Here is a 12,688-nt window from a genome sequence, read left to right as displayed (position 1 = left end):
AATTTCTCTTAATATTAATTAAAAGCAGCATCATTCATCACTATTTTTAATTTGTTAAATATAATTTATAAACGTGTGTAAGTCAAATAGGTTTACATATGAAATGATACCTAAAATCAATGCGTGATATTACCTAATCTATAACACCGAAAATATGGCACGCTTTGTATTGTTGACATTTTTTTTTTTGAGATTAATTTTTAGTTGCCCTGACCGAGCGAGTTATATTCAGATAGCGGCAAAGATTTCGTTTCGAGGAAAAAATATATTCACTAATTTTTTATATAGTTATCATTGGATATAAAAGCTATTTTGTCGCGTTGACATATTATGTTTGGTAGCGTTAACGCACTGCATTCATAATGTATATATCAGAAGGCAACACTGGATTAGGTCATCTGTAAGTTTTGAGTGCATTCGATGACGGTTTTTCCAAAGTTTGAGTTGTGTTTTTATACGGAATCGGAAAGTTTGAGTTACTACTTTGCAGTAACCAAGGCAGCTGTAAACCGATTCAATAAAATTTTCGGAAAAAATTCCAAGTTTCCTCAAAATTTTGACATTTGGTATCACACAAAATTTATATGTTTCAGATAACCATAGTCTAACGTCTTGGGTTAATATTGTTCAGTAGTAAATTGTACATAAATCAAACTCGAAATATGTCAATTAGGCCAGACGGATTCGGATTGACTGCTGAGCTTGACGACAAGACGAAAGCAAAATATTCTGAGGATCAAGAAAGTGAAGTAGCTGAATGGATTAAAAATAGAACCGGTCATGAATTCACGGGAAGAGGACAGGATGTAAATATTACCTCCATGGTATGCTGTCAATGATGCATAAATACTTTACACTTGGACAGAACACGATCTTATGGCAATCGAGAGATTGCAATTTTGTTCCAATTATTGGTTTAGATATTTATTATCTGGATGAGGATACATCTATCTTCTCTAGTCTGTCAAGAATGTGTCATAACAAATTTTGAAATTGTCTCTTTTCACATAACGAGAAGATTTTCTGCCTGACTTACATGAGCCATTTATGGGTCATTGTAACAAGAAATAATTGTATTGCGAGTATTGTACAGAAATGAAAATTGTACACCGAATATACAATTGTGCCACAGATCTGCAGTTGTCTCAACAAGCTGAACAAGTGCGCCAGATTCCGCTGCATATGGCAAAATGCTTTCTTATTTTATAGCGGTGTATTACAAAAATAAAAACTCTTTAAAACTGACTTATTCTAGGATTTCAGAGAATTTCTTTTGAATGGCTCAGTATTATGCGCTCTCATCAATTCGTTTCAAGTGCCTGGAATATCTTGCGAACCAAATGATACGAGTGGCATCGAGTTGCTGGTGGGTTTGTTAGTAAACAGCTAGCGCAAAAATGTTCCTGAATTATTTGGCTTTCTAGATAGTTTCAAATTGATATTATTTTTTTATGTTCGTGCGTAGTTGGAAACAAAAATCAAATTTGTATTCTGCAAATTTATTTTTTTGACTGTATTCATATTTGGTTGACTTTAAATCTTACATTTTGTATTCTTGTACCAGCCACTACTTTTTTGTAAAACGCTGATGTGGTTATCAAGTTGACATACTCAAATTAAATGTGTCATTTTTAGTATAATATTGAATGAAGCATTGGTGACGTTTGGGGATAACTTGACAACTCAGACGCTGGTCATTCAAGGCAAGTTCATGTCTGAAGAATAAATTACCATCACGTCTGTAACATTTTATCAACTAAATGTCTAAGTAAATTTTATCACCCCTGTGGAATCTTAAAAATCTTACGGAATACTAAAAAATTTTGACAGGCTATGAGAGACATGAAAGAAGAAGAGAACATTGGAATGTTCCTGACTGCTGCAAAAAACTTCGGGGTTAGACAAGACGATTTGTTTCAGGTACGATTTAGGAGTGTTTTGCTATACACGAACAAAAGCACATCGTTCATGTTCAAGTCAATTTCAACTGAATAGGCCGAATTATGCAATTCTGTTCCACATTTGATCATATATTCATCTGAATGATTCATGATAATATGATTTGATCTAAACTTGTGTATATGGAGAGATTTCGTTCGCTTTTGTGAGTTGTTCCAGTAATACGGGCCTACGGGGCGTCATATCAAATCACGCCTTTCACTGGCTGTGAGGGCTATTTCAGAAAATGTTGACAAGCAAGAAGTGTGACGAGTGGGCACCTCATTCATTGAACGCCTCAGATTTTTATCTGTGAGAGTATTTGAAGTACAATGTGTATCATAATATTCCTCAAGCAATTAGTGAACTCAAAATTGCAATTGCAACAAAAATCAAAAAATTCCCATGGAGAAGTGTGTGTGAGTGATTCGAGGATTTTGCGTAACGGATGTAAGTCTGTCTCCTATGTCCATGGGAGGTGATTTGAGACATATTCTAGAAGGAACCTAACTTTTGTGAAAAGCGTTTTAGATTACTGAAACTTTTGAGTACAACCATGCACAAGCAGACATTTTCGTTAGAGTTATTAACAAATTTGAGGGTGCCGTTTTTTTATGGGTCGTCCTGTACTTAGCAGCGAATTGGATGGAGGTGGAATGTACTTAAAACAAAGCAAAAGAAAGACTACCTAAGATCAATAATACTATCACTTTTTGTACAGACCTCCAACATACGAGACAACAGCAATATGGCACAGGTTCTCAGAACTTTGCTAATTCTTGGCAGATTGGCATACAGTAGAGGAGTGTCTGGGCCAATGATTGCGATGATGTAATGAAGTAAACGCTCAAGTAAAATCTTTCAATACTGCATCTTGTGTGTATAATAAAATACTTTCATAAAGTAACCATTTGTATTTGTTGTTATTGATTTTGAAACTCGTTTTGACTTTATCAGCGCGATTCATTTTACAGTATATCGACCTCTTTGATCTTTGACCTATTTGATTCTAGATAGGGTATGTATTGCATTATATTTTTTGAATATGTTGACATAGTTTGAAGAAGAATAGAAATATAAGGAGGTCGCGGAGGTTCGGATTTCATCAGCGCAATTCATTTTACAATGTATCGACTTCTTTGATCTTTGACCTTTTTGATTCTAGGTAAGGTCTGTCTGTATTGTTGACATATTTTGTAAAAAAATAGCAATATAAAGAAGTCGCGTGCCTAAACCAATATCGTCGAAAATATGAAATGAGAAGCAATTACAATAGCGCATTTTGGTTGACCCTAATTTATAAAAGATTATTTATAAGACTATGAGCAAATGCACGTGGTTATGGTTTATGTATATGCAATTTACATTATTCGAGTAGGTCTTTTATCACGATGGTTCCAACCTGACCATTTATTTTTCGAGTTTCGAATTCTATTGATAAGTAGGCCAAACTTGGTCAGAGGCCCTACACCCATTTCGAGCACTGAAGAGCTGGATGCCATTGTCACACTTCGGATATCACTCGAAAAAGAATATCCCGAGCTCAGGGGCCAAGCCATTAAATTACTGCAAATATTTTGTACAACTTACATGCGTGAGAAAAGCTTTTCATCGTTATCTCTCATCGTGACCAAACAGAGAAATCTTGTTAATTAGTGCCGCGTTTAACACGAATAATATCAAAAAGACAGAAACAAATTTTTCATTAAGTTGTGTGCTTTAGAATTGCATACTTTCGTCGTAATTACATTCGTTCAATTATGTTTTGTGATTTTGACATTTTGGGTTGATTTTGAAGGTTCACCAGCCCGCAAAATTAGCTATGAAATTTTAACTGCCCACTACTTAAAAAAAGGTTCAATACCACTGCTTTAGCATAATATTACACCATTTAATAAGAAAATTTGCACACTGAGTCTGCAACACAAAGATAAATTATAAGAGGTATTTATTAACCTAGTGGATGTGAAAATTAATACGAATCGTTCAAAATCATGATAAATTGCAAAATAAATTGAATTCTTCGTCCGTGAATTTATAGTCCATTACCTCAACCATTACTTCAGTGTAATCAATGTCGTTCGGCAGAAAAGTTAAAACTGGGCAGAGATTCGACAGAGTCTGAGACTGTAAATATTAAATGTAATAATTAAAATATTAATTAATCTCATCAAAATTGTATCATTTATCAGTAATTTCGAAACTTGAGGTAAATTGCATCATCGAGTTACTACAATCCACCTTGGTTTATGTCTAATTTGTTTTTCTATACATTGACCCCCTAAATGGGTATGTATACTTATTAGAATAATATTCTTGGAACTCGAGTTTGTACACTGTTTTTTAGATTTGTTTAAATCCAATTACGTCAAAATATAATTAATTGTCAAAAATCTTGCAGATCCTTTATCATAATGGTAAAAATAGTGGTGTACCCGAGTTGGTGCCGTTAATCAATTTCTGAAGGTCGTTTTCAAACCTTTGCATGATATGATATGATACAGTTGGTGATGGCAACATGTCATTTATTCCTGAAATTTAAAAAAAATATAAGAACATATGAGAAAATAAGATGAAACAAAGTCACAAAACAGTCACTCATAATCACGATGAAATAAAGTCTCTCATGCACTTGATTCATGTAACAATTACCTTCGTTTGTTTCTTGTGATGTTGTACGAGGCAAACTTGCTGATGAGCGAATTGTACATGCTGTTCCATTGTCATGTGGAACGTCTTCCTGTAGGGTTAAATGCAAAGTTGATTCCGACAGATTTGATCGTTGTGTACAGTCGGTGCTTAGTTCTTCTGCAATAGGCGGTATTTCGCCCAACTCTAATAAATAAATAAAAAGTTAAAAATCTAATCATGATTATCTGTTTCACTGTAATTGTTAGAAGTGATTGAACTATCTGAGGATCAATCAACACATATTTAACTTTGTACAAGAGAAGAAGAAGGTTTGCTTGATATCAAAACTCTTCAAAAGAAAGTTCGTTTGAAGAGATTTTGAAGTAGCAAAATTAGAGCTTTGTAATTACTTCTTTTTCCAATGCACTCTATAAAATTTCTACGTTGAGTTTCTAATCACAAACTGATTATATAAATAACACCTTATTATTAATATATTCATTAGAGTCGTTTTTGAAGCTCGGGGTAATTGGACCTGAAGTGAACATATGGATAGTTTTGTTATTATGTTGTTGATAATTTTGCAAGCATTTTCTTCTTGTTGTTACCGTATGAAAAAAATCGCTTTTCTCTTTAATTACTCAACCAATTTCTTTGACATTTTCGGTGCTTAAATATTGTATTTTTTGCTAGAAGGCTATTACTTTTATATATTTCGGAAACGTCTGTGGGCTTTGCGTAAGGAATACGGTTTTTGTGTGCGATGACGCCTTCGTGTTAGAGATCTTGTGATCCGAAGTCGTGTACACTGTGGTACCGGTAGGCTACTGATGTGACTGACTGCATATTTGTACTATTTCGTGTCCATATATTTCAGCATCGCTTTCTTGTACCTCCCAAGTTGATAGATTTACGCTACGGAAAAATACATATTCAAACATTTATATATCGCAAAAAATATTACCAAGAATTCCTCTCTGTTGAGCTCGAAGCATTTTTATTGGACTGCATTGTCCAAACTTGCAGATACAGATTGCAATGATGATTGATAGCATAATTGCCAGAGCAACAACAAATAGAGAAATCCATAACCATGAATGAGTTACTTCAGCTGCAGATATTTAAAAGATATTTGTCAGTTAGTATATATCAAAAATGAATGACGTATAGCTAGGGGGAACATGTATAGTATTTTAATATGGGGTTAGTTAATAATAAAAAAAAACGAAGAAAACAAATAAAAGTGTTGCAAAATATGTCATTGTAATACTTTTTCGCATAATCAATTTCTCAACAGCAAAATATAAACCGGTATTATAGGGAACGTTAGTATCCCTATCTGCGTGTCCCGTAATATTATACACAAGTTAGCGGAGTAAAACCCCAACTGACTCCTCAGAGGTCATTAAGCACACAAAGTATTGTAATACCAAATGTTCGTATATTGTAAAGTTGCACGATCGAATCGCATCCAATATATATTGAAATATCCAAATCAGTTAGCAACACAAAACAAAACTCAACTCTCGAATGGAAGCCGGAAACACGTCACAATTTTAATACAAAGAACGGTGATAACAAAGAAGCATTGCTAGGACTTGCCGGGATAAATCATAATCAGGGAAAACAGGGCACTGACCTACTCATTTAATTCACCTACTATTAACACAAAGGAGTTAAATAACATTAAAATCCATAGTTACGTTCCACATTCGCTTCACCGTCTTCAAGAAGTTAATTTTTGTCTTTTACCTGCTATGTTATTATATAAATATTACCGTGGTGAGTGTTCGGGTTGCTTGAAATTATTGTACTTCCAACAGTCGAAGTTGACGCTGATATAAAAGTTGGTAATATGCTTGAGATATTAGATTTTGCCAAACCTAGAATAAAATTAAAGTAACTGATTTGAATCGTGAAATTTCCGACTGGGGATTGTAATTTTGGATTTACGTAGCTCTTGTACTTGACATTCAAAGAATTTACTAGCCTATGAACAGAAAAGCCTAATGGGATATATATTAAAAGATATGTGTCTTTGAATTGGTAATACTTGACCAAAAGTAATATTTACATGGAAGCCTCACAATGCAGAACAAGGTAACAGATGATTAATTGAGATGGTACCAGATATTGACAATTTCTTTTTAATAGTTCTATTGATACCGCTCACCACAAATATTATCGCGTGTACTGCTTCCACGTTGCTTCAGTGCTCTTCCGGCGTTGGCACAATCTACTCTCGGACGACACCTTTCGAACGAAGAAAATAATGACGAAAATCGGCCACTTGTGCACGCATGGCATACTGTGTCTATTGCCGCATTGCCTTGTTATAGAAGGAAAAACTTAGGATTACTAATCCCTTTCGATACAAAATCAAAGACACAAATATGTCTGCATGAACCAGGGCTGTGAAGACGGGAAAATTTACAATCGACTCCGAGTCATAACAGTTTGGGCTCTGACTCCAGCTCCGGACTCAATTAAGGAAAATTAAATCTTGACGATAAAATCATTGGTGTTTACTGTATGCAATCATCATTCAATAGAATGTCAAACTCCAAATCCACAGCCCTGGTATGAATATACTGTTACCATTGAAAAGCCATTCGTTGAGCACTAGCTCAGTAAAATCGATCGTGGAAAAAGTAGTGGAGTATTAGGCGTAAATTTTTAGAAATTATAACAGATGTCGGAAAAAACAACTCATTCTAGAAAATAAAAACTGAAATTTGTAAAATTAGTCTAAGACTCTTTCATCTATTTACAATTTGAAATATAGTGGGCCAATAGTTGAAAGAATTATTGAGTTATCGCTAACGCAAAACTTACCCAAAGTTTCAACCCCAAATCCAGGTTTGCATTTGCTGTGTCGAATACAAAATCTGCTTTCAAGGTCATGAAATCCTTTTATGCATCGGCAACTTCTATCATGGTTTGGAGCACAGTCCATCTCCGTTTCAAATCTGAGAGATCGGGAGCAAGGCCGCCTACACGGATTACATCTAAAATTTAAGAAATTGCGAAACTTTCAAGTTCTCCAAAGACTATTACTGATACACCCATTTGAAATTCAGGTTATACGGAAGTCGGTGATTTCTCCTGGATTTTTGTCTTAGAGAAACGACTGATTATTACCATTTGTTGAGGTGTACAATTTTATTTAACTTTTTTGTGACAATTTCCAAATATAGGATGGGTAGATAGCAGATTATAGATATATGAAACTTCAAACATAATCGTTTTAGTTGTTGTAATTACATTCTAACTAGCTAGTTAATTTTTCACTCTTATTAGCTATGTTAGCTCACTCATCTACATTTTCATCCAATATTCACACTCGTCCAACACAATAGTCCCCAATCAGCTTACCTCGTCACATTGTTGAATGATGCTATGAATTGATTTTCGGGACACGGCTGACACAGCGTATCACTTTCTTCAGTGCAAACTTGGAAGACTTTTGTGCCGGGTGCGCACATGCTGCATCGCCGCACTTTTCCATTAATATCGTGTATATATTGATAACTATTCTTCATCGTATCGTCACTTCAAAAATGAGGCGTTGGAAAAATTCATTTTATCTTGTGGTGGAAGAGTGCTTTAAAAAGAGGTAATTGGTGAATATTTTCATTGTATGGTGGTTTGATTATTAGATCAAGTGATTAGTTAATTTAGATTCTGTCATTTAACTTCCACGTGTCTAGTGTTAGTAAATATCTTTAGATGAAATTCTGGCAATGTGGTTTATATAATCAAGGTCCGTGCATCTGGAACGATTAACTGGCTGTATATCCTCATGCTTAGCCTGGGCTATGGTGACTAGTTCGACATATGTGTCATATGATAAAGACGTCTTATCTACCATCCAATGCCAATACAAACGCCTTTAAAATAGTAAGAATATATATACCATTATAGGCAACGTGAATTTATATGAGCAAAATGGTCAATGAGAAATGTTGGTTTGTGTACTGTGACAACATCATGCCTATTATATAACGAAAAATGAAAAAGGCGATCGACCCGCGGGCCGAATGTGGCCCACAAGGAAAAATTGTGCGGCCCAAAAAGAAGTGCCAATTTTGAATGGTGTGCGGCCCGCAAAACGAGTTTTTAATTCAGTTCAATCTGGTTCGTGCGAACAATTCCAAACCCTTTGCACCGAAAAGCCTATACCTGGTTCCAATTTATTATCTATGCCAATGATTTTACCTTACCCCGACGGCTATCTTACGCAAAGCGAACAACGCAATTCACAAATGCCACTTGCTGAGCAGCAAGCAATTTGAATAAAGTGCGGAGCCTACGCTAATAAATTAGTAAGAAGGGGCGATTGAAGGTTAGGCAATTAGGAAGAAGTTTGAAGAATTTTACCATTAGTAGATACAGATTCTAAATCTAGTCTAGAATATGTATATGTCAGATTTGACAGCAAAGTGTTTGGAAATGAATCTTGGCGATTTTTACCGAAAGCATAAGTTTCTACATTTGAATAAAATCATGGCTTCAAATATTACACTTATTTGCTCAACATATTTGTGCGAACAATTGTTTTCTAAAATGAGCGTCATGAAATCTCGTTATCGATTGGTTCTGACAGACGAACTTTTCGAAAATAGCTTTCAAATAGCTAGCACTTCCATTCGAGCAAATTTGGAAAAAGTAGTCGGTAAAAGAAGTCAGCTGCAAATTTCTCACTGAATTCGTTTAAAGTTGGTGTGACAATAAATTTGAATAGCAGTTTTTCAGAAGTTTATGTGTCTTAACTAATTATTTCTGCGAGGATCTTAAATAATGCCATAAGATCAATAAAGAAGATAAATAATTTAAATTTTTATGCCTGCAACTACTAGAAAGCCTATGGTATAAATAAAGGTGCGGCCCGCGGTTTTACCCAATCATTTGTATCTGGCCCTCCTGTATTAAAGGTTGCGAACCCCTACAATAAACAATGGCAATGCATTCGCTAGGCTTGATCTCCCTGACCTGTTTCAATAAATACAAACGGATTCAAATCAGTCTTGCGAAGTCTCTCTTTTCGACAAATTTGTTTGTTTTCCACTAAGCTTGTTTTATTTATATTAGGTCAGCATTGTAGCAAGAATAAACTGCTCTATTCTTCACCAACACTCTTTGCACTTTAAGCAACCTTCCGTAGGTAGGATTCGTACATGTTCATCTATTATTTTAAGTCCCAAAATACAAGTATACTTTATCATGTTACCGCTCGCTCCCACGTCTCAGACTCATACCAAAACTCTCTTTCGCTTCTGCTTTGCAAGATTAATCACGCAACATTTCACACGTATTAGGTACACTTGCAGTAACTCGAGAGTCTTTCATCAAATGTGACCAGTTTTCCATCAAAGCGGTATATTACGAACTGTGAAATGCAGAAAGCAATAAATCTTCAAAGTGCTGTTCAAAATAGCCTCGAGGGTTTGGGTAATTGAATTTATTGTGAATAATTATTGCACGTGTGAAATTACCCAGTCGACTTCGGTTGTTAATTGCATATAGCGGAGAATAACGATTTACGCAGCAAACATGACAAATAAAAATATGTTTGTGATGTTAGCAAAGATCTGCATAACAATTAATTGCCAGTTTGGATGATAGTATCACATAGCGACGAACTCAGAGATTACAAGATGGCGTTTTGATGGGGCGAAAATCTATCTCAAGAAGAATTGCTATCTACGCTCAAATGTTAGGGTAAGCGACATCACACTGTCACGCACAAGCCCGATTGCGTCTTGCAATTAGTGGCTGCGAAAATTGGCACAATAATTAGTTGTTAGATAAGAAGAGTGTTTATCTACATGCTATAACAAATGATACTAAACAGTATCAAGCCTATGTATTTCGCGATGGCGAACTCACTAAATTTCGTAGTCTAATAGACTAGAAACTTGCAATGAAGATCTGGTAAGTTGGGTAGCATTGATCGCGTCGGTGAAATTGCCACCAGAATGCATCTTTATGATGTTATAAATGGAGCACATGTATTGCAAGGTCATGACTACATCACTAAGACTGAAAACACGGCCGACCTCCAGCCCGTCGGCCGGCGAAAAGACAGATCGAAAGACAGTTTTTCTCTCACGTGTAGTAGGTGGTCGGAGTCCAGATCCGACATCCTCAAACAAGGGTAAACATAACTATTTATAAACATGAAAATATATATACACACACAATATAAACGCGGACACTTCAGTCCGCGACAGAGCCCCTTCCTTGTTCAGAATGAAACTCAACAAGTTTTATTTAAAAAAAAACTTCCTGCTCTAAATAGGAAACTTCACTAATTAAATTACCAAATATTTGTGTACCCTACCCCCCTTCAAACTAGAGGAATATTCACCAGAGAAGTTCTAACATGGCAGCATAAATGAAAGAAAATCAAAGTTATCACGAATGAAATGGGACAAACCCTTCAACACAAAAAATTCAATTAGTCGCAATCTCTCCGAGTTTGTTAAGTCGCCTTCAAACGCAGCCAGCAAAAATATACCTCAGATAATTTTCATTCTGTATCTACACGTTCGTCATTTCAGCAATTAAGAGAAAATGTTCCCTTCTGGAATTACCCCTCCGCGCAGGGCTCCCGCTCCGATATGCAACGGTTGCTGGCTCATATTGACCACACACAATGGGATTCTAACACTTCAGGGCTCCACTACTGAAGTCAATACACTCAATCCCATTTCTAAAAACCGGTCACAAAAATCCAGCCAACCTCAACCACCGCCTGATTATCGAGCCACCATCATTACTCGAAAGTTCCCTAAAAAAAAAACATTGTTCTACACCAAGGGAGGACAATTTCATTTTCCATTTCTGCTGCAACTTGGAACACTGTGTCTTTCCACCACTAGACATTTTCGTCCGCCTTATCGAGTTCACTTGCACAGAACATGGGTGTACAGTCGTGCTCAACAAAAAAGTCCATGCCCAAAACAGCCTATGAAATATTCCCGTCAGCCATTACCACCGGCTCCTCATTTCCACAGTCGATCATTGCAAAAATAAAAACACATTGAACGAAAAAACCAACCCGAAAGTCGACATCATGTCCACTTCGACATCATGTCCACTTCTGGCCAGGATCCACTGCCTCCGCCGGATGAAGACCGGTCTGCTCAATTTCTCGCAAACTTGCCCAGACATTTCGCTGTTCCTCTCCGAAAATCTGGAGTTGTCGTTTCCCTGTACACGATTCTTCTATGCTGAAATTCGCTTCCTTTTCTGTTCTTCGAAATAACCGTCAACAAAACTGTCCAAATCCGCTGCGTGCTCGCCATTGTCACAGTAACATTATGACCAAATGATGGCCTGCTCGCCATTGCCACAGTCTGACTAATTACCTTTTAATTACCAGGATTATGTGCGCCAGACTGAAAATAATTTTCTAGACAAAAACAGGTCCACTTAAGCCGAACACAATGATGCAACACGCTACTTGAATAAATAGCAGTATGAAACAATAATGTAAAATATGAGCCACGCGGAAATATAAAAAATTACATATGTATATCAGCTATGTCTATATTAACCTGCGGGTTGAATAACCAAACCGTCTGATTTTGTTGATCAAATCCTGGCGTGCTCGCCGTTGTCACGGACGAAGATATTGCTACTGTGGATGTAGATCAGAAGACTCAAGGATTCCGGATCGGTTGTTTATTGTACGGCAACTCCAAAGCATATAACAGCCAAACAGATTAAACAAAGCATCACTAGAGAACTAAAAACACGACCGGCCGCCAGCGCAGCGACCGGAGAAGAAAGAGATCGAAAGACAGTTTTTCTCTCACGTTTAGTGAGTGGTCCAGATCCGACAAACCGGCATTAAACAAGGGTCAACATAACTGTTTATAAACATAAAAAAAAAATATATATATATATATATATATATACACACACACACAATATAAACGCGGACACTTTAATTCGCGATACTTTCTGCAGTTTCTTTATCTGCTGGACCGAGTTAGGCGAACATGAGGGATTTTTAGTATTTCAAAGGAATATCAAGCAGAGATGAGGAAAAAGAGTTTGTATTGCCTTTATTCTTTAGGCCCACGCGTTTTACAATTTTAAAAAGAATGAG

At 36.1% G+C, this 12,688-nt stretch overlaps 2 protein-coding genes across 5 annotated transcripts; one reads left to right on the top strand and one right to left on the bottom strand.

Moving 5' to 3' along the window:
• The first annotated feature begins 594 nt into the window (after positions 1-594).
• On the top strand, positions 595-3,179 carry LOC120326937 (transgelin-3-like). Its single transcript, XM_039393293.2, has 4 exons — positions 595-806; positions 1,256-1,366; positions 1,831-1,920; positions 2,660-3,179. Exons 1-4 carry the CDS (start codon positions 663-665, stop codon positions 2,771-2,773), a joined length of 459 nt encoding a protein of 152 aa, XP_039249227.2. The 5' UTR covers positions 595-662; the 3' UTR covers positions 2,774-3,179.
• A 652-nt stretch (positions 3,180-3,831) lies between these two features.
• On the bottom strand, positions 3,832-12,357 carry LOC120326936 (tumor necrosis factor receptor superfamily member 11A-like). 4 transcript variants are annotated; one of them, XM_078112035.1, is made up of 9 exons: positions 12,132-12,357; positions 7,945-8,173; positions 7,405-7,577; positions 6,743-6,898; positions 6,348-6,404; positions 5,534-5,680; positions 4,591-4,773; positions 4,374-4,469; positions 3,838-4,065 (listed from the first exon to the last, which is right to left on the bottom strand). In XM_078112035.1, exons 2-9 carry the CDS (start codon positions 8,109-8,111, stop codon positions 4,010-4,012), a joined length of 1,035 nt encoding a protein of 344 aa, XP_077968161.1. In that variant the 5' UTR covers positions 8,112-8,173; positions 12,132-12,357; the 3' UTR covers positions 3,838-4,009. The 4 variants fall into 4 exon arrangements, with proteins under 4 accessions (XP_077968162.1, XP_077968161.1, XP_039249226.2 ...); XM_039393292.2 differs by having other exon boundaries at positions 3,839-4,065; positions 6,348-6,452; positions 7,945-8,121; XM_078112034.1 differs by having other exon boundaries at positions 3,840-4,065; positions 6,348-6,452.
• Between the last annotated feature and the right edge of the window lie 331 nt (positions 12,358-12,688).

The sequence above is a fragment of the Styela clava genome, chromosome 4 (genome assembly GCF_964204865.1).
Source record: "Styela clava chromosome 4, kaStyClav1.hap1.2, whole genome shotgun sequence".
Classification (NCBI taxonomy): Eukaryota; Metazoa; Chordata; class Ascidiacea; order Stolidobranchia; family Styelidae; genus Styela; species Styela clava.
The sequence above is the reverse complement of the archived record's forward strand: the minus strand, read 5'-3'. Positions and strand labels throughout refer to the sequence as shown.